Genomic DNA, 21,377 nt, shown 5'->3' with positions numbered 1-21,377 from the left:
GGCCAGACCTCGGCACACCTGCTGTCGCACCAGATTCGTTGACCTAGTTCCCCGCTTTTCGTAACTTGAAGTTTTGTCATCATGCGTGAGGCAGCATACTTCTTTTCGGCCCTCTTTTCAGTTTTTGTCCGTGGCGTTTTGTACCTTTATTTTACATCCATTATAACACTATGCATTTCATCAATTGTATAATCGTTTTTTGTTTGAATGCGAAAAATCACAAAAACGCGTACTTGTACAATTTCACAGAATAAAAACGTGGTCACGTGCTTCGACTCTCTCTTCTGACTTCGCTCAAGCTTGCAGCGGTCGTTCGCGAGTCTCATGTACTAACTCTGGTATCAAAACATTTCAGACCATCTTTGGAATCTATTATATGTGGGAACTGTTCGGAATAAGACCCGTGGACATCCATGCTTGGATTATTGTTTATTCACTGACCTTGGCCAACGACGAACTATTTTAGAAAGAACAATTGCTAGTGAGCCTATTTCATCTGATCTCTTTATTACTGTATACCCAAACAAGCTTTATTATTTTTATTTCTTTGCCACACACTCCTGGTAATCTAACTTATTGGGTAGCCAGACCACTATATGTCCGCCACCGTCAAATCGTGACGATCCTGACTTGTCTTAACTTGATATGTCAGTCGCTCGACAAAGACAACTTCCCCTCTGCTTGGAAGAAACGATTTTTAAGCCAGACTACGAAACTGGTGACCAACTATCGCCTGAGAGCTACAGGCCCATCACACTCAGTAGCGCATCGTGCAGGATGATGGAATGCATTTTGATTCTTGCTATCTTAAATCACCTCACATATTGTAATTTTGCATCCCCATTTCGAATCAGGATTCTCGCAAAACTGTTCTTACTTAAAGAACATTCTCATATTTACGGCTAAGTATGAAGGATCCGTAACGATCGCCGTTTTTTCCGAACTCTTAAAGGCATTTGATCAAGTCTCACAAGTCCCTTTGCTCCACAAACTCGAACTATACGGGACAACTCAAGGAGAACTTAAGGAGTGGTGCCACACCCTTTTTTCGCGTGTGCCTTCCGGCTTAACGGTGGCCGCTGAAAAACAAGAACAAGACACACCCGGAAAGCTTGGACGAAATATCCTGTGTACCAGTCCGCGTATACGTCAATCTGTGATTGGCTGCAAAATAGAATATGTATCTGGCTCGACATCTCTGGCGGGGCACTTTCCACTAGCTGAATTCACCGGTCGACAAGGTGACAGCAACTTGAAAATTAACGGGCGCTCGACTTAAGCATTCGGAGGCATCTTCGCCTCCTCCCGTTTGGCAGAGAGAGAAGGAGCAGGTGATCGTACCAGGGATTTGGCTGGATCTAGGAGGAACCTGATGCACAGAACGTTTCCGGCAACGTGCGTGTACTTTGTGACAACGATAGTATTGGTGCCCATAATGGGACATGTTCAATTCTGACTTTGGGCTAGGCGTGAATAATATTCCCAGGTGCTTCTCAGCCAATATCGACGGCAGATATGCGTCAGTGTAAAAATATTGTCGATTTCGGATTTGACCTCCCGTTTGTCACACAAAGTACTTTGCTGGTTTCGCCCTAAATAGATTGTTCGGGAGAACATCGAACAGTGCCTCGACTGTGCGCGAATTTTTGTGAAGTTGCCTCTACAGTGGGCATAAGTTTGTCTGCACGGATCAGTAAGTTGATGTCAAGGAAGCAGGGCTGGCTGCGAGTGCAAAACTGCTGACAGCACTTCATCTGCCACCACCTAGCCGGACTCTCAGCTCGTAGGTTTTCCTATACATAAGATTTTTTCACCATTATCAGTTCAAGCTTCCTGGAGTGATTGTTTGGGGTCCTATTCAAAGATGCGTGGATCTGAGAAGCTAAAAGCCCGTCATCGAGTGGTAAATCAGTGGCACTTAAACGTAACACTCAAAGCCGAGAGGCTGAAATTCTCAAAGATACCCACAATACAAGCCTAAAATTTAGCGAGCGTCTGAAGCGCTAAAAAAGGAAATGTCGCAACAAATTATGAGGAAACATGGAAGGGTAGCCCGGACGTCCTTCATACACAGATGGCAGCTTACTTAATACCTTTTGTTGGACCGGTTGTTTTTAATGCTGTGCGACGACTTTTACCATGAGAGTTTGCGCGTTATCCAAACGTACATATATTTGAGCCAAGTAAGTTGAGCACCTGTCTGGATTTCCGAGATTTTATTTGTGCACAACAAAGAAACATTAGCTTGCGGCATGTACGGTTCTACGTCATTTACAGGCGTTTTACAGCAAAGGAAATTCTTGTAAATAGTGGGTGGTTTACGGCAAATGCTAATCGAATAGACATTTGAACAAGCTAAAAACCTTTCGGTTAAGCAGTTGCCTACAATATGCCCCGAAGGTAGATCTGAGGAATAATTAGCGATGGAAATTACCAATACTGGATTCGAAGAGGGTTTATTGTCAGATTTTGGCAGATGTGTATACATGAAGAGTCAGGTCTTTTAATGAGTAGCACAAACTACGTTAGCACGACAGCCAAGCTGAAGGCAGCGCGATGCTGTCTCATAGAAGCTGAGCGGCTGGTGCAAACTGCAAAAATTTTGTGATAATGTGGTGGTGATGCAGGCCCTATAACTCGTTGATTGCCTTCGAAAAAGAGCGTTCTGGACAAATGAGTACTACCCATTCCAGTCTAAAACATACGTGAACCTCCCTAACCTATATACGTGCAATAATGCGAAGGTATCGGAAAGCACTTATTTTCCGGAAAGGTAGAGTGCCTTATCATATTGCATGCTTTTATATTGAATCTAGCTGTAGGCGTGCAAGGCTCTGATTGACAAGAGTGTGTCAGTCGCATGTGACATTTCCTGGTTATATACACGCAACAATAACCGCATTAAATATGACTTCTTTCAGTTGTCCACAGGACCTGTTCTAAATGCTGCAATCTATCTTATTAGTATAGGTTATCATGATGGCGTTTTTTTAACCCGGAGGCAACTGTATATGAAGCTGGAAGGGATCAGGAAGTGGGCTTGTGCGTCCCATTTTGAATCAGATAATTGTGGGTTTGATGAAAGCTTGTGATTACCGTTTGACAAGTGCGTGTCATAAGCCGGCTGTGTAAAACCACTCTGTACCCTCAACGGCTTTCGTAAAACGCCAACCTACTGAAAATCAGGGAATCTTCGGAGCAAATCAGCACTGAAAAAAAATTTTCATCAGTGAAGACGAAACGTCCTTAAAGATGCTGCAGGAGGTACTGAAGGTGCTGGTCGACTTCGCAACCTTCGTGTATATCTGGTTGTTGCAGCCTGGCATCGAAGTCCCTTAAATATCGCATCACGCTTAGCGGCGCACCAGGTCCCCTCAGTAGGACGAAGTTCGGAGGGGTCGGGGAGTACAACCTTCTGAAGATATTGGAGGCTGCTCCACGATGAGCCATCAGGTGGACATATCTATGGCAAAACTACGGCAACGTTCCAACAACGTGGATGTTTTTGAAGCGCGAACGGAGCTGCAAGGTTTTTGAGAAAGGAAAATGCAGAAAACTTGAGCCTAGTGATATCTGCAGTCTTCCGTTCGTATTTTAGAATCACCTGTATTTTTATGTAAGAATCTTGGTGACATTTACCCATATGCCGTAACACACTGGACACCCTCATATTTCGATTTTGATTAAACCCTTGACATTAGTGAACTGAAGTGAGGGCGCGTTATTCCACACTTTTCGCTACAGATCCTGTCTTGGTTCTACTCTTGGAGGTTAGCCTCTTTTGTCCTAATTTTCTTTATTTTCTCGTTCAACGGAATTTTCCGCCACATAGTCTGCTGTATTACTTACAAAACTATAATCTTTATTTCTGTATCTGACGCCATTCTTTTAGATCATGTTGCAAATACCTACTGATAACTATACGCAGATTTTAGTGCATGATGTGTTCTGAGAGGGAACTTACCTTTAGTAACCAGACAGACCAGATGTTTTTGGCTGGTTTAGGTTTATCTTATGGCTCGGGCTGTTCACGGTGAGGACTGTTTATCTCCATGGTCATCGAACTTTCGAAACGTTTATTTCATGGGGAAATGTGCGAAGGTTTATGTGACCCCCGTAGGCTATAGAGACAATGGTGGGTGGCGCGCTGAACTTGCATGTGCGTGATGTCGACCTGTGTATGTTGGCATTTCGACGGTGTATGCAAGCCGTAAATCACATCGCTGTGACGTCGTATGGTTTGAAAAGTGAAGGAGGAAAATGGTATATATGACACCGTCGAATAAACTGAGTAGAATCGGGGAACATCTCCAGCGTTTGCATGTGATGGTGTTCACTCAGGTGTTCATCTAAGAGACGTTTGAAATAACCCGCCGAGGAAACGCGGGAAAAATAGCCGTTTAGTTGCGAAATTTCGCTGCCTTGGAACTCAGGCGAATAATCGGGGTCGAAAGTTACCCAAGATTAGACAGGAGCAACTAAAACGACGCGGTTGTTCTGATCCGCGGTCCTTTCTGTCATTAACTTCTCAGTGTAACTGTTTCGCTACCCCGGACACAGAACTTTGTTGAAAAATGACTTCCAAAAGCAGCTAACCTGACTAACAAAGCAACACATGCGGTATCCTACCATCATGTGTTGTGGTAAAGTGCAAACGGATGATGGGGGTGTTTGAACCGTTAAATCGTAAATATCGAGGAATATTTTGGACAAGTGTTAGGTCGCTCATAAATTATGACCTGTGCTGCTAAGTGAGTCGTGAATGTGGACGTGCCGAACCTTCCAAGTGATCTTAGACGGCTGTCATTTTGTTATCCTGTGATACTATCTGAAATTCACGTTGATCTCCTTTTGGCATGACCTCATGTCCTGGATGCAAGTTGTGATTCACTATGGCATGAAAACAAAGCTTCGCTCCGTTGGTTTGGCTTCATTCTCGAGCGACGGTTAAGTTGGAAGTAATGTCCGAATGAGGAAGACAGACCTCTTAAATTGGCTTAGCAGCAGATCAAGCTCCCCGTGAGACGTAAGGTGCACCAAGTTTATTTTAATCGTTTATTTTAATCGGATACTAGAAGTTGCTCCGTTTCGGCACAGTCACTGTTGTATTTCCCAGCATAGTTGGACAACCCGACTGATCAGCGGAACTAGCCTTAAACTAACTATCACACCAACCCATGATACATGAATGCTGCTCACTAAAAGTCAGGGTGTTCCTGAAATTGTGTATTACGATGGAATTCAAGGTAAAACTTGATTGAGTACTTTGTTTAAGAGATGTCAACGAAATCATAAGGAGTCCTTCCGCAGCACTTTTGTTGATGAAATTCTCGAAATGATTGCTACTGTGGCAGAAATATTCCGGAGTCGTCAGTTCAGTTGTTCTTCTCCGTGTACTTCATAGAGTCTCTAAGATCATAGTGCGGTCACTATAAATGTGTTAAGTAATGATAACAATCAAAGGGCATAATATAACTTCGCCATTCCTCGATATTTCCTTAATGATTGTGCGACAAATAGAGAATACAGGGCTTATCAAACTCAAGGTTTTACTCAGCCTGTTGTTACGTCCGTCCACGATTGCATGCCTTGTGTCTACATGGGTGCTTTTTTGTCTCTGTAGCTACAGTTTAGTAAACAAACCTCTCTGAAATGATGATTACCCAATCGGTCCCAAACATTTTCCAACTAATTGAAATAATTTCTTTAGTTTCAAAGCTGTTTTTTGTGTCGTTCAAAGTAATGTGTGCTTTAGGGACGTGGAGAAAATGCCTAAGATTTCGGTCATGTTCAGCTCTTGTTTTACGGCGGACGGTTACGTTGCCAATGTAAGTAAACCTGTCTCGCACTCATTCGGGTCTGATGATACTCCTTATCGTTCGCTGGAACCTCGTTTGTCACTACGAAATGAGTGCGCCGAAGCTGGTATACGTTCTCGCAGGCGACTTCAGTTCTGGACGAACTGATCAGTATCTTGACCGGGTTGTTGTTTGTAGGTAACCGAGAGGTGGTGATCAAGCAACGGTGCGGGATGTTTTGTCGTATGGCTGTGAGACTTGGCCTGTTCGAGCCGCGGAACTGAGACGTCTTCAGATGTTCGACAGTCGTTGTCTCAGAACTATGGCTCCTGTGGGTTGCTGTCGGCGAATCCGTAACGAGGCAAATAGAAATCGAGTTTTCGGTTGTGCAACGGGACTTTCATTGAAGAATGTGTCCGGACCAGGAGCCGCGTTGGTTGGGACATGTGTTGCATATGCCTAGCCGCCGTTTGCTGAAGAGAGTGCTGTTTTCCATGCCCAGCTCAGGGTGGCAGAAGCAAAGAGGTGGCCAACCTTTCACCTTGCAGAGTGGTATAAAAGAAATCACAAAGCGTTTGAGTGATGTGGGTGCTACTCGCTTTTCAGGATGGGGACCCCGTGGTCCTCACTGCGCCTGGTTGGAGACGCTGCAAGATATGGCTGCCAACCGATGTCAGTGGCGATCTTGAGTGAGTGTCTTGAGGTGCAGGCTGATGTACTAACCTAGCACTAATTCCCTTCCCGTCCACATTTATCCTATCCTTCACAATAAGGATTTCAAATGAATCATGGTTGTGGGGCAGCGATGTATCGGTGTTAAACAGTGATGTCATGCTGTCGATGACGATGATGATGAAAAGTGGCGTGCATACACGATTTTTTTTCGGGCAAATATAAAGTCTTTCCAGTAAGATTTTCGCCGAGTCGCAGTCTGTACATTCTGCAGTGGTCAGCGTGACTTACGACGGTTTCCAGTTTATTTTTAAGCTTTCAGACTTGGTTGAGTTAATGTAGGCTTTGAAAGTACGGAACCAATGGGTCCATCGTTTCTTGGCATCTGGTGATTGAGGATCAGCATCGAAAATTGTAGGTGGGAGAATACTATCCATTGGACGATTATATTGTCGCGGGAGTAGAGTGGTTCCGGGTGGACACTGGATAGAAGACAGGATTGAAGCGTGTGACGTAATGATAAAAACAATACTCGTTCGGCTGTAACGCCCTTTCGATGTCTAGCTGCCATTCCACCCGAAGGGAACATGAGGGCTGGGATACTCTCAGGTCGCCCAAGCCCAGACATGAAAAGTCGAGGTGCAGAGATCGGTTTCGAACCATGGACCATCCTGTCAGTAAATTCGCACTCTAACCACTGAGCTATCTCGCGTAACGTACGCTTTACTAGTCTAATAACGACAGTATGTAAGCTGAAAGTATAGAGTGAAAACTGTCAGTTAGTGATATATGATGAGTATGGTTCATGTAGTCATGACACGGTGGAATTAGCTTATTATGCTCTTTCGGTTTCTGGTTTAGAAGACAGCTAATAAGAACAACTAATCGGGCAATGCTGATTGAAGATGCTCTCACCAAACAGACTTCAACCCTCATTTGTCTGCTTCCTGAACCCAACTTACGTGGTGTTCATTTTCTTCAGAAGTAACCGGCGTAACTTCTATGTGACATGCTTTCATCGTTCGTGTGAAACCGTTGGAGCCGTTCTTGGAAACCTTTGATCTTGAGGCGGAATCACATTATTTTCATCAAAGTTTGTGATACTCAATCAGACAACGTGTGATTCATTCGAAACTCCCTTCAATTCCTTAGCTGATCACTTAAGTGACGCTTTGAAGTAGAGTTGTGAATTTTTTTTCTACCCCATGCAGCTAGCCCTCGTGTTTTTTGCCTGGAAACTGCGCCAAAAGCAGCAGTGTTAATATGCAAGGGCCTGCAGATGCTTCAGAAAGCTATATCCTCAAAAAGAATCGAACAACCAGACAAAATGATTCCGCTCGGACAAACTAAATAAAACGAGTCTTCTCTCGTTTACTGCTTAGTGGGCTGCTAAGCCGAACGACTACTCCACCACGGTTTTGTAACCGCTATCCGTCCACCGACAAACCTGTCCGTCGATTCGGCTTTGACAATTGAGATCATTTAACTACTTTACCCAATTCATGCAAAGTTCTTTATGATGCCAAGATTGGCACGCGCTTCCAGGTTATCCATACCGCTTGCACTAGGTCTCTGTTCACATTCTGGTGACAGAGACGGTCAAATCCTGCCTTCGACCGACTTGCTACACACAAACACGCATACAACTTTGAAAATGACGACTAGTGTCACTGGTACAGTAGAATATACATGAAAGATGCCTTTATGTATGTGTCTTTAACGCGACGGGGTGTGGTTCTGCTCTTATCGAAAGGTTTCATCTTCTAGAAGACAACTTCATCTAGAAAACTGATAAAATCACTATCGAAACGCGCAACTTTTGTGTAGATGGGTGTGCTTGCTTTGGCTCAATATAGCAAATGTATTTCTTTGGGAAAGGCTATACGAGCTCCTTCGGCTTTGCCAACTGGTTTGTCAACAATATGTCCTGATTTTCTTTTCTGCTCTCTAAAGGCTACTTCTCGGCAAATCTTCTTTGTTGAACAGTTCATGTCTGCGTTTATCTTCTCTGGACCCCCCACGGGGTCTATCTTCCCAGACGTCGCTTTCGCCGGTAAATAGCTGAACCAGTCGTTTTTAGTGACGGTCTTATTCCTGTGGTCGGTTGTGACTGTTCTTAGGGACTGTTCTTGAGCCCATATCCCAGGCTCTCGCTATACAAGATTGCTCTCGATCCACGTGCTTTTTATTTGGCTCTCTTTGCATCTCTATCCCTCACCATAGTCCTTGTTCGTCAGTGTGGATTTTCCGGCTTCACGTTGGGTACGCGGTGTCCAGTATTTGTTCATTATGCCTGACAGCTGCCTTTAGACCCTTAGCGTAGGTCCCTTTGCGTGTTTTCATCCCCAACCAGGATTGTGGTAGTTTGTTTTTGGGTAATCTCCGTGCTATTGGGCGGAGTCCGCAATCTGTTTTGAATTCTCATCGTTCTGGTTGGTGCGACGCGTGATCGATTCGGCAAGCGTCGACTTTCACTGCTGGCATAGGATCGTTCAGCTGTAGCACCGTTTCAGTGCCTAGCTGCCATGTCACACGAAGAAGGCACGAGGGCTGGGATACTGCGAGGTTGCCCAAGCCTAGATAGGGGAAGTCGAGAGGCAGAGGTCGGGTTCGAACCACGGGCCTTCGGGTCAGTAAATTCGCTCTCTAACCACTTAAGCAATCTCGCCCCTCTGCTGACATCACAACATCACAAACCAAAGTGCGTCCACATGTTTACAGAAAGTCAGTGTTTAGAGGTGCCTGAAAGGCACTGAATTTACTGATACCAATTTAATTTTGGTCGATATTACCATTTGTCGTACATGGAGTTGACTGGAGGAGTAATGGGTGCGATCATCTGCTGTGCCTAGGGATCGCTCTTAGTTGAAGCCGGATAGCTTACTGGATAAGATTTGATCTGCGAACTATCAGACCTTTAGATGTAACTGGACTAGACCTTTTGTTACATGTTTCTAGGCTTAGGGAACCTGACAGTATTTCGGCTACTCTTTTTGGGTCGACTGTTAGCTGTTCATTGAAAGGGTGCTATGGGTGATCAATTTGAATAATATTCTGCACCAATTCCAGCATGACTGGTCGGTTTCTCACATGTCCCGAACTTATTCCGCGGAAGAACGTAAATCACAGGCTAGGTCCACACCGACTGAAATCTATTTCTGGTTCCACCAACAGATACGAATGTTGGATTGCTAGTGAACTCCAAATATAAGAACCAGGTTTTGTTTCGCCTCACCAACATGCATTCTTAGCGGTCATTTCTTCCATCGGGTGATCGATTTACTTACTGTCTATTCCCAATGATTTGTCGTGTTACCTTCGTGTTCTTTTTACCTTCAGCTGTTGTGGATCAATGAACCCACTGAATTGGCTCGCTTCTATCAACGAAAATCGTCAAGAAAACGAGCCATTCGATACCTCACTGGTTTTGCCGCTGACTGTTGGGTTAGGGACTGTTGTTGTGAGCGTCCTTCTCGGTTACCGGGGTGGTATCCTTGGAAGCTCGAAGAGGTCTCTTATTAGCAAGTCGATCAAGGAGTCTACAGACATGGTTAGCTCGTTCAGTAAATTCGCTCTCTAACCACTTAAGCAATCTCGCCCCTCTGCTGACATCACAACATCACAAACCAAAGTGCGTCCACATGTTTACAGAAAGTCAGTGTTTAGAGGTGCCTGAAAGGCACTGAATTTACTGATACCAATTTAATTTTGGTCGATATTACCATTTGTCGTACATGGAGTTGACTGGAGGAGTAATGGGTGCGATCATCTGCTGTGCCTAGGGATCGCTCTTAGTTGAAGCCGGATAGCTTACTGGATAAGATTTGATCTGCGAACTATCAGACCTTTAGATGTAACTGGACTAGACCTTTTGTTACATGTTTCTAGGCTTAGGGAACCTGACAGTATTTCGGCTACTCTTTTTGGGTCGACTGTTAGCTGTTCATTGAAAGGGTGCTATGGGTGATCAATTTGAATAATATTCTGCACCAATTCCAGCATGACTGGTCGGTTTCTCACATGTCCCGAACTTATTCCGCGGAAGAACGTAAATCACAGGCTAGGTCCACACCGACTGAAATCTATTTCTGGTTCCACCAACAGATACGAATGTTGGATTGCTAGTGAACTCCAAATATAAGAACCAGGTTTTGTTTCGCCTCACCAACATGCATTCTTAGCGGTCATTTCTTCCATCGGGTGATCGATTTACTTACTGTCTATTCCCAATGATTTGTCGTGTTACCTTCGTGTTCTTTTTACCTTCAGCTGTTGTGGATCAATGAACCCACTGAATTGGCTCGCTTCTATCAACGAAAATCGTCAAGAAAACGAGCCATTCGATACCTCACTGGTTTTGCCGCTGACTGTTGGGTTAGGGACTGTTGTTGTGAGCGTCCTTCTCGGTTACCGGGGTGGTATCCTTGGAAGCTCGAAGAGGTCTCTTATTAGCAAGTCGATCAAGGAGTCTACAGACATGGTTAGCTCGTCACGCGACGCGGTCAAACGTAAATCCACCAAGTCGACAATGAAGCCGAAGCCGTCATTGTCTCATACCTCCGAATCAAAGCCTCAGGCAACGGTTGAACCCACTCCTCAGGTTATCGCCCCAGACGTAGCCCAGGGCTACGTCCAGTCACCTCCAATCTTATCAAATCATGTGCTATCAAGTGTTGCAGCACAAGATCACCCGAATCATCATAACAAAGGACCCTCGCCCACTTCCTTCAATTCTGATAAGCCGAAATTAGAACCTTCTCTCCATAAACCATCACCTCCTACAGAGAATAAGAAATCCAAAAAAACAAAGCGACTCACGAAACAGGAGCCTCCACCTGTATCTACACCCGAAATAGAGACTACCGAAACCGATACCACATGGGTGACTGTGATTCCTAAGAAAGTCAGGCCCCCCACAGTTGGTTCATCCAACGAGTCTTCTCAAGCTGCCGCATCCCTTCCCTCATCCACCTCTAGTGCCAAGAAAAAGACCAGAGAACGTAAGAACCCGTGTATCATTCTCGCTCCATTTTTATTCATCTATGGTCTTCCTACGTTATTGGAGTCATTGCTTTCACTATTGCTTCATTGATTCTCGAATGGCAAACGTTTCATGTGTAATTGGTTTCAACTGATGTGGAAGAGACGGGTTTTTGTAATCTTGAATAGGAACTCATTTGCGCCTAATGCAAACATGAAGGCAGTCTGTCGCTCGGATCGGAGTGTTCTCTGTTTAGTTTGCGTTATATCCAGTTTTCTCCCCGTTGGAGTTTCATACTAAACGCCGGCCGCAATTTTTACCTAAGTATACTGGAAGTTCGCACTGGTCCATACTCAGAACAACTCAAGGTTTTACCTCGGCGGTCAATCTGTCTATCTCGTTTGTCCGCCTGGAAAGTTACAGCAGATTCTCAAGGGTTTCCCGAAGATCCCATGTTCGGTCTCTTGTTCTGGTCCAAAGGGATTCCGATCAATCTTTCGTACTTGTTGATCTCCATTGGATTTTGAACCCTTGATATCATTCCAAGAAGTTCTTCATACGTAACCTGTGATTTTCCCGAGGTTTATCTTGTCCAAAAGGTGTTTGTCTAAAGTAGTACTGTTTTCCATTCCCAAACGGAGGTGATCAACCTCTGATTTGGCAGAGTGATATGGAATAAATTACGAAAGGTCTGTGTACTATTGGTGTGACTTTTCTTCCGAGATAGGATCCGCGTGATTCCTCTTGTGCATTGTTGAAGAGACTGTAAAATATGGATGCTAATCGATGTCAGTGACATTTTTGTTGTCAGTTTCTATCCAGATCACCTGAGTGAATGCCCTGGGATATGGGCACATTAGACTGTAACCCTCTCGTTTTTATTCTTGCCTTCACAACAAAGGTTTCAAATAAGTTATGACTGTACGGTAGCGAAGCATTAGTTTTGGACACTGATGTTAGGCTGTCGATGGTGACGAATACTCATTTACATGTGCACTGCAAGGCAGAGAACCATCTACCTTCCCGTTGTGGAGACGACTTAAAGGCAATTAGCTTGTTGTTTGGCATTAAATTCGTCATAATCATCGTCAGCTGTAAAAAAAAACCGTGTACTTGCCGTACAGTGGTTATAGCTACCACAGTTTCGTTTTCCGGTGAAGTAGATAGCGACACATTGGAGGCGGTAGCTCGTATGTTTGATGGGTCAGTGCAGGGGACTTCTCATTAGGGCGATGGGGAGGAGACCTATGAATTGAAGACGATCATTTGGATGAATGACCGCCAATAGGGGCGCGACTGGGTAATGTCTGACGATATCTCTAACCATTAATTTGTCACCTCTCTGGGTCCACATCCAGGGAGACAGCAATGACCAGTGCAGCTGAGTTTGTTGGTAATGGCTTTTATACTTTGTTGCCAAGTGTTTGTTTGACCTCCTCTGGCTGGTTTAGACCGTTCGCGTGGTGGAACCCTTCGAGGAATTCGGTCAATCCAGCGCAAAATGTGGAGTGTGATGGGTTCATCTATCGTGGGCGAGTTCTCTTCCGAAATCACTCGAGGCGCTTGAGCATCACTGATCCGGTGTTCCCTTCAGACTTGGCCATCAAAGTGTGGAAGTTAAAACCAGTATGCTTAGTCGGATTGGTTCTAAGGTACACTTTTCAGTCGGTATCAGTAATGACTGACGTTTCAGGACAGACAATGAAGGGGACGGCTGCTATCCGAACTCTCTGTAATAATACCACCGTTTTCTCGACATTTCCCTCTAGCTGTGATCACTGAAGAAAGCCGCACAAATGCTCCAGTTCCACCCAACCAACGGTCAGAGCCTGTCGAAGCCGAAGTAATCGTCCCCTCTCCAACTGCCAGATTAACGTCTGTTCAACAAACGAACCCAAACCCCGCCGCATCGCAAACTGTTGCTGAGGCAAGCAAGGTATGTGCAACGGTTCGATTTTGATTTTCATACTTGTGCGTAAGTACTGATTCTTGGTACTTTAATGCTTTCAGGAGGTCAGCTCTCTTTCTGTTGTGTGTCAGAAACGTAACCATACTGTATTACATGTTTCGTGCATCAAAGCCCCGGGCATATGTATGCAGAAGGGCTTAGGAGGAGAGTTTCACAATCTTCAAGGTAGATGCCGGCAACATTCGATTAGCACTGACTCGGCGCATCAGGTAGGTTGTTCAGGCTGCTTCTTCTACCTGCCTAGTCGATTATGCAATGAGTCAAATGAGTGGCAATCGGTTCCTTAAAACCAACCTGGAGCTCGCGCTCAAGGTTTTGAGTGCTTTAATTGTGAACCCTACTCATCCTGATCGCAGTGAGTGGTCGGTCGGACATTATTTCAGCCCACGTACAACCGTGAACTGTACAAATACCGGTAATTTCATACCAGCTGTTCCCCTCTATTACTGGGTTACTGCTGTGCTACCCGGCATCACCCTACCAAAAAAAAACTGCCATTGAGCCAGATTGACAATATAACCCTTGGTGAAGAGGCTCTGTTCTTGACTGACACTCTTCATAGACCACCTACGTCGAGTTAAACCATGCTCTTGTCCGGTGTGAATTTTATATAGGTCTTCTGGGGAACACACCCCCCAACCCAAATTAAACAATTTTATCAAAGTATCCCATGCGAAGCTTTAAAAATCGCATCCTCAGTAGAGTTCATTTATAGTTAGAATGAAACAATCATCGCCATTCGTACGACATGAAACTCGGCGTGTGGTGATTTCGAGGGCCAAGCAAATGAGATCTGGATTCGGGAACAGTCACTGTTGCTTATTGGTAGGAGGTGCTGTATACTTTCGGAGTCAGGTTCTTTGTATGCGAGCTCAGGTATAGTCTGTGTGCATTTAAAAATCCTAATGGAATCAGGGGGGTCCAGAACCACAAGATCTCAGGACACCTGGCACAAAAAACGGGATCAGAAAAACCGACAGTTCATTTATAATGATAAAAATCACCCTGGTCGATTACTTTGGACGGTATTCTCGGTGATCGTCTGCCCGTGTATCCGTCTTTCAGTGATCCTTAGGTTAGGTCATCGCTCAACTTCTGAACTACTAATCTGCCTGTCTGCTTTGGAGCACTATCGGGCCTCGGGGGCGAATAAGCGCCCATCAGCATCATTCAAAGACGGTGCTGATTTCGTAGTTCTGTCTTGACGAGGTTGTTTAGACTAATTGGAGAACAAGAATGCGTTGCAGCAACCTGGGTCCAATCAATCATTGTACTTTTGTTCATAAAATCTACCAGAATCGACTTTTCTAACCATATAGATATAGGTCATACTTCAGTTGTAACATGGCTGATGGCCTCAAGAATATCGCAGTGTCTAACTTTATCACACCAAGTTCAAGTCCGAGAGTATCGAGCAGGATTTCGGCCGAATGGACAGTGGGTTGACAACGTCGTCACATTACTTCAAGTGCTCGAATAAATTACATCGCGCATATCGCCGGTCACCTGCGGTAGTTCTCCCTAACATCTATTTCGTGGATGGTTTGGTTCAAAAAACCGTTCAGCTGTAGCACCCTTTCGGTGCCTAGCTGCCATGCCACCCGAAGGAAGCACGAGGGCTGGGATGCTGCCAGGTTGCCCAAGCCTAGACAGGGGAAAGCGAGAGGCAGAGGTCGGATTCGAACCACGGACCTTCCAGCCAGTAAATTCGCGCTCTAACCACTTGGACCATCTCGCCCCAGTTTGCACAATCTTCCCCAAACGAAACATCCGATGTGGCCCCTTACTAAAGCATGGACCCTACCCATTCACCGCACGAAGTCTTGTTTGAGGATCTGCATTTATCTTTAAAGCTTTAAGGTGGACAGAAACCGAAGTGGTTGGTCGGTTTGCCCATCTTACAGTCATAACTTAGACTGTGTGGTTACCGAAGTCACCATCGAACGCATCATCAAACAGTACGGTATTTTTATCACAGTTTGAATGCCGATCTCTTTCGAGGTTCCCACAGTAACATCAGTCCCTATGGAGTAGCTGCTGTCCGTAGGCATCGGTTATTCATCGGCTTACTTTTCTAAGTTCCCTGATCATTTCGTTTTCGATGGTGCTGTTGAGTTACTTTTGACCACATGTTTTGCCACTTCCCCTGTGCATTTGTTTTATGTTACTGCACTTTCTTCTTTTGACCTTTCATCACATGACCTGGTTGAAAAACAGCACTTAGTGTTTTTGCAATTGCCTGCACGCACACACGGACACAAATCTGGGACCATCGCACTTTCTGACTTGCATTATCCCCCATTTGTTTTCTCTTCGTGAGAAAGGTGGACCACGCTGTTCCTTCCGAATGAATTGCAACCGCGTACTTTGGCCGCCATGTGATACACACGACCACATGCTTGGTACAACTCTCCGTAGTTCACATAATCGGCGTCCCGGTTTTGGACAATTATCCACTCCGTTTGATGGTTCTTAGCGTTTAGCCTTTCCAGGACCATTATCACTTCTAAAGCAATCTCGCTTTGAACAAATTTGACTGGAATATCCAGCCTCAACCTAGCTTTCCGCTTGAATTATGCAGCGGGGGGGGGGGCAAAGATCCTTGTTCAGTTTGTTAATGTGCCATGCACGTCTCGCTGTACTGTTTTTTCGACATCTTCAAAGGTACTCCCTTGGGGGGAGGAGCGAGATGGCGCAACTGGTTGGAGCGCGGATTTACCTACCGGAAGGTCCGTGGTTCAGACCCGACCTCTGCCTCTCGACTTCCCCTGTCTAGGCTTGGGCAACCTGGCAGTATCCCAGCCCTCGTGCTTCCTTCGGGTAGCATGGCAGCTAGGCACCGAAAGGGTGTTACAGCTGAACGCTTTTTCCCCGTGGCTCGCTGATTGACGTTTGGGCAACTTTTTGCGGTGATGAATTGTATACGTTCATCTGAACCTTGGAGCCGGCGAATAGTGATATGAATTTTGTGGTTCGTCGCACCAGGAAGTCGTGCGACACCGCATCACCGTCAATGCAGCTTTCACAAATCCCATGAGCGGTTATCCTGATAGGAGCTGGACGTTCATCTTCAGCGCTACAGGAAGCTGACTGGCAATGTGCTTCAGTAGGGCACGTATACAGCCCTATGCAGTTGTATGTCTTGCCACTTCTAGGGTCGTTTCCCTAAGTAAACTCGGTTCACTTGCGGACAGATACGCCTACATTTCTTCACGGTGTATTACTGCATTGATTCTAATCAGACCACGTTTGATCATTTCCGGCATTTTGGTCTGTATCACTCCGTTTGTCGAGGTTAGTGTGCTGCAGTTCAATGGGCAGTTTGTACGTAACCGGCTTTGTCTAGTATAATACCGATGGTAAAATCAACGCATTAAAAAGAATTCGGAAACAGTCGGACGAAGAGTTACGGTTAGCAGACTACTATAGAACAAGGACTTGGTTACCAATCAATTGGAAAATGTTTGGGACCGATTGGGAAGTCATCGTTTCAGAGAGGAGCATCACCCAGCGCTGACCAAGTCGGCTAGTGATAAGAAATCTCACGGATTGGTTCCCTGACTGCCTTAAAACCCAATCAACCTACTTAGTTACTTGGCCTGACGAAGCTTTTGTGTCAAAAACGAAACGTCGCCCAGCAATAAATCCACGGATTGTTTACCAAACCTCTCTGAGACTTGGCTACCAGGTGAAAGAGGTAGAAGCGGTGTGACACATACTTATGCGTTGCCGCAACCGAATTGCTGATACCAGAGACACCTGACTAATCGTCAACGGTTACGTGGTGACCGGCTTGCAAGTCTGGTTTTTTCAAGTTCTATTCTTACTGCCAATAAAGTACGGTATAAACGTCTGCTCGATGCAGCGACATTCGAATCAGAACTTTTATCCCTGATTTCTGGCTATTTAGGCCTCCGACTTGGCAGTTGGCTTTAACCGTATAAACTCTGTTAATAGCTTCTTCGCAGTGCATACTTCTGTTTTTTTACTGCATTATTCGCTGAATTACGAGCTCAGGGTGACAGTTCTTTTCTACTGTCTTAGACATATGCAGTCTTCATTTCACACTCACAGCTCTTTGGTCACGGATACCATCCTATAAGTTCGAAATAGCCAAACTAGCGTGTGCATCCCGTGAGCACATCATTCTGATTGGTTGGAAAAAATCATTGCGAACTGCTAGTGCAATCGCCTAGAAGTATATACCAAAATCGTCGGTGAGCCTCGACTTGAATCACCCTGTTATTATGTCTTATGGTTTACCATACGGTTTGCCTATTTACCCAATCGGATATGATGCGCGGAAAATGCGTCTGTTTTCCAATAGTTCCACGGGGTCCGCTTTTTAAATCTCAAATCTGTTTTAAGGCCGATAGATGCTTCCAACCACTAAACAACCACCTAGATAAGTCATGGCATGTTTAGGTGCGCTAAGATTCTTGGCCGAGTCCATTCTCCAATACGTTGTCTATCTTCGGTCCTAACGGGGTGTGAAATGGCCCAAGTGGTTAGAGCGCAAATTTTCTGACCAGAAGGTCCGTGGTTCGAAACCGATCTCTGTCTCTCAACTTCCCCTGTCTAAGCTCGGGCAACCTGGCAGTATCCCAGCCCTCGTGCTTTCTTCGGGTAGCATGGCAGCTAGGCACCGAAAGGGTGTTACAGCTGGAAGATTTTTTTCCGGTCCTAACAGATGGAGGGATCTGATCGATACACCTTCAGGCTAGACGTCCACACGGAACTTGGTCCGCGCCACGACTAAGCGCTGTTCCTGGACGGCCCACCTAACCTTTGTTATAAGCGGTTGAAGTTCATTTTGGTGCATCACACGTTCATCTTTCAAAATGAGGTTACTATCATGTAAGAACTCATACTGTAGGTTGACGGAGAATCACATGTGCTCAGTGCACTATCCGGTGTCCTTATTTTCTCTTCAATATTTCAATTTCGTTTGGACACAGACGTGCTGCCATCTGTCAAACTGATCATCCTGACATTCGAGCTGACATTGTAGTCTGAAGAGACCGACTAAGGAGAGGCTAACCGAAGCCAGTCTTTTATGAGTGACGGTTTCTCCAGACAGATATGGCCAGTGTGGTCGGCTCTCTCTCTCTCCCTCTCCAGATGTTTTTCCGGTAGCTCTGATTTCCACCTGTTTCTTTCACTTTGTCAGGTGAAACCATCATTAGAAACCCAACAGGTCAAGTCCGTAAAGCGTGGGGATGAACCATCGTCAAAAGTTACCCGACCCTCGGACCCCACACCAGCCGTACCCACATCGTCTACTGTCTCGTCTACCCCTATGGCAGGGACCGATGAGACAGAAAAACTGACCGCAGCCTACGAGGATATCCTACGTCGGACGCTTGGCAGTGAAACTGTTGACAGTGTTCGTGGTCTACTCGGGTTGTCCGAGTCCTCGGCTAGTGGGCAAACGCCACCAATTTCGAAGTCGGTACGTAGTATGGTTTTCATGGAATCAGGACATCGTTATCATGGACAGCACAACGTCAGTGTTGAACACTGATGCTCCGCTGTCTTAAAATAAAGTTCCAAATGAACCAATTGTTCGCATGGACGGTACATCTTCCAGACCATCTTGTAGGCTTTGCAGTGCTTGACCAAATATCAAGCACCGTCATTTGATGCACCTAGAAGAAAATGGGCTGATTTGTCTGTATTTCACCTCTTCAGATTTAAAACCCACTTGCTGGCAATAATTATTTCACTTGGTTTTTTTCCACATCACATCTAGCTCGCCGCAGCTACGCATTTGCCGGCGGCAAATGAATTGTACACACGTCACCTGTCTGCTCAAGTCGAGGCGAAGGAAGCCGAATGCCAGGTGAGTGTGATATTTTTCCTACTGTCCATGTTTCACCTCCCCGCCATCAGTATTGGTAAACTGTAAATCTCCCTAGTTTTTGTTCAGTCATCTGGGCTGTGGTCGGACTATCACTCCCGATGTCATGATCATTCATCTAGCTACAATTTCGATGCAGTTTCGTTGGATTTCGCTCCACGCTATCAAATCGCGTCTTTCTGCTCCTCTCACCAGTTGCTTCGAAGTGAGGTCATTCACCTGCGTGAAGAAGTCAAACGAATCACTACCAGCGTTCCCCAACCCTGTCCCCGTCCGTCTGTTCATGTGGAAACCATGACGGAGTTGCAGGTTGAAGCTAAGTGAGTCTCATTGCTAATGTGTAGCGCTGATTTGTAAATAGCAAATCCGTCATGATGTAAATGGGGAGGCCCCTGCTTGAAGCCGCATGCGCTGAATCAACCAGCTCTTGTGATAGACACTAACGGTCCCCTTGTGTATTCTGTCCCAGTAGGGACCTTCACCTTTCAGCGGACGAAATGCCGAAAGAGGCCGCGTTTCCCAGATTTTTGACGATACGAACACTGTTTGCCCTGATAGTTGGTTTCGGTTTACAAGTCGAGCCTGGTTCATCTCATCACACTGAATGGCCCCGTCGCATTCTTGCAACGCGGCAAATCGTGCTTGGATGTGTGAGCTAAACTCTGGTTAGTCTGGTCAACGCTACGAACAAGTACTGGGAATCGGGTTACTCAATGAAAGCTCATTTGCATGATGGGTGATCTAGCTGAACAACTTAGTTCCTCAGGCGGTCACGTGAGGTGTTCTTGTCGTTCAAAGTTGAGATGAGGATAGTTTAGTTTGGTGTGAAACACTCCATGAAGTACTCCCCGGCTAATGTCAATCCAAAAGGTACAATATCTTCGAAAATTCGTGAAGCCGAATGACCTCCCACGTACTGTTTCTTGAATGTTCCTTCCTACAACATGTGTCTCGATTTGCGCACCTTGAAATCATCCTTCCCCCGAGTGTTTTTATACAAGCCTCGTGGTGCCACGCAAATTTGATCGTCGGCGGTATATTCTGTTTAATACTGCGTCGATATGGACTAAAACATCACCCTCATACCGATTCTTAAATGGGTAGTCTCCGTCTTGAAGATGGACGGTTATTCTCATAATCCAAAAGAACCAACGGGTTGCAATCGTCTTGGGGATACTTGGAACCCGTCATGGTATACCTTTCGGTGGTGTGGTAGCAAAGCCCCTCTTTGGCCACGAGTACTTAAAAGGACCACTCTACGCACAGAGTCTAGGTTTTCTGTGAAAATGTGGTCTTTGGTCAGTAGCATGTAATATGAAGACAAAGTGGTCCGAAAAGATTTCATGGTGAAAGCTGTGTGATTGGTACACGTCACAAAAACCAAGCGGCGGACCACTCCATTGCAACAGAACGTAGAGATCTTTTGGGTACTTTATACTCAAACTTGAGTGTCAAACAGATACATCCCCGTTGCTGCCGTGGTGATGACTTCCACTGCCCCCTTCACAATAAAACAATTGTCAATGTCAAAATGAAGGTCCAGTTTTACTCCATTTCTTCATCTCCTGCTATCTAAAATCTTGACACACCGCAAATTGAGAGCACAATTGAGATAGGGTTAGAGTGGTGTGTGGGAGTCGTCACACTTATTGATTTATTTCCATGCCTACAGGATAACACTTGTGTTTCGTTTCGTACAACACCAAAATGATGAAGACATCCTTTTTCCGTCAGTGTCAGAGTTTGAAGATTTCATTCTCTTTGTGTTGTACTGACGTGTCTCGATGTAATACGCCCGTTTTCCTGAATGAATCATCATCAACGACAGCATGACATCAGTGCTCAACACCAATGCTTCACTGCCGTACAACCATGATTTATTTGAAAGCCTTACTGTAAGGAAAAGAATAAAGGTGGATGGGGGAGGGACTTAGTGCTAGCTTAACACAATCATTCCGAGGTGCCTACACCTCCAGACATTCACTCAGGCAATCTGGATAGAAACTGACAACAAGAACGCCACTGACATCGGTTGGCAGCCATATCTTGTAGTGTCTCCAACCAGGCACAGTGAGGATCACGCGGTCCCCATCCTGG

General features: G+C 45.4%; 2 protein-coding genes across 2 annotated transcripts in view; one reads left to right on the top strand and one right to left on the bottom strand.

The window, feature by feature from the left end:
• Positions 1-6,404: 6,404 nt before the first annotated feature.
• T265_13920 (hypothetical protein) overlaps positions 6,405-21,377 on the top strand; it is a gene marked incomplete at both ends in the record, with an annotated part of 37,261 nt that continues 22,288 nt past the window's right edge. Inside the window, 6 exons of the mRNA XM_009171161.1 lie at positions 6,405-6,487; positions 10,740-11,470; positions 13,221-13,387; positions 18,591-18,872; positions 19,173-19,262; positions 19,350-19,600. Of these exons, the coding sequence (XP_009169425.1) occupies positions 6,405-6,487; positions 10,740-11,470; positions 13,221-13,387; positions 18,591-18,872; positions 19,173-19,262; positions 19,350-19,600 (1,604 nt within the window). The remainder of the gene's footprint in view (positions 6,488-10,739; positions 11,471-13,220; positions 13,388-18,590; positions 18,873-19,172; positions 19,263-19,349; positions 19,601-21,377) is intronic.
• T265_05979 (hypothetical protein) overlaps positions 8,892-21,377 on the bottom strand; it is a gene marked incomplete at both ends in the record, with an annotated part of 16,452 nt that continues 3,966 nt past the window's right edge. The window contains one exon of the mRNA XM_009171131.1: positions 8,892-9,046. Coding sequence (XP_009169395.1) covers positions 8,892-9,046 — 155 coding nt within the window. The remainder of the gene's footprint in view (positions 9,047-21,377) is intronic.

The sequence above is a fragment of the Opisthorchis viverrini genome, assembly GCF_000715545.1.
Source record: "Opisthorchis viverrini unplaced genomic scaffold opera_v5_119, whole genome shotgun sequence".
Lineage (NCBI taxonomy): Eukaryota > Metazoa > Platyhelminthes > Trematoda > Opisthorchiida > Opisthorchiidae > Opisthorchis > Opisthorchis viverrini.
This window is presented reverse-complemented; position numbering and strand designations above follow the sequence as displayed.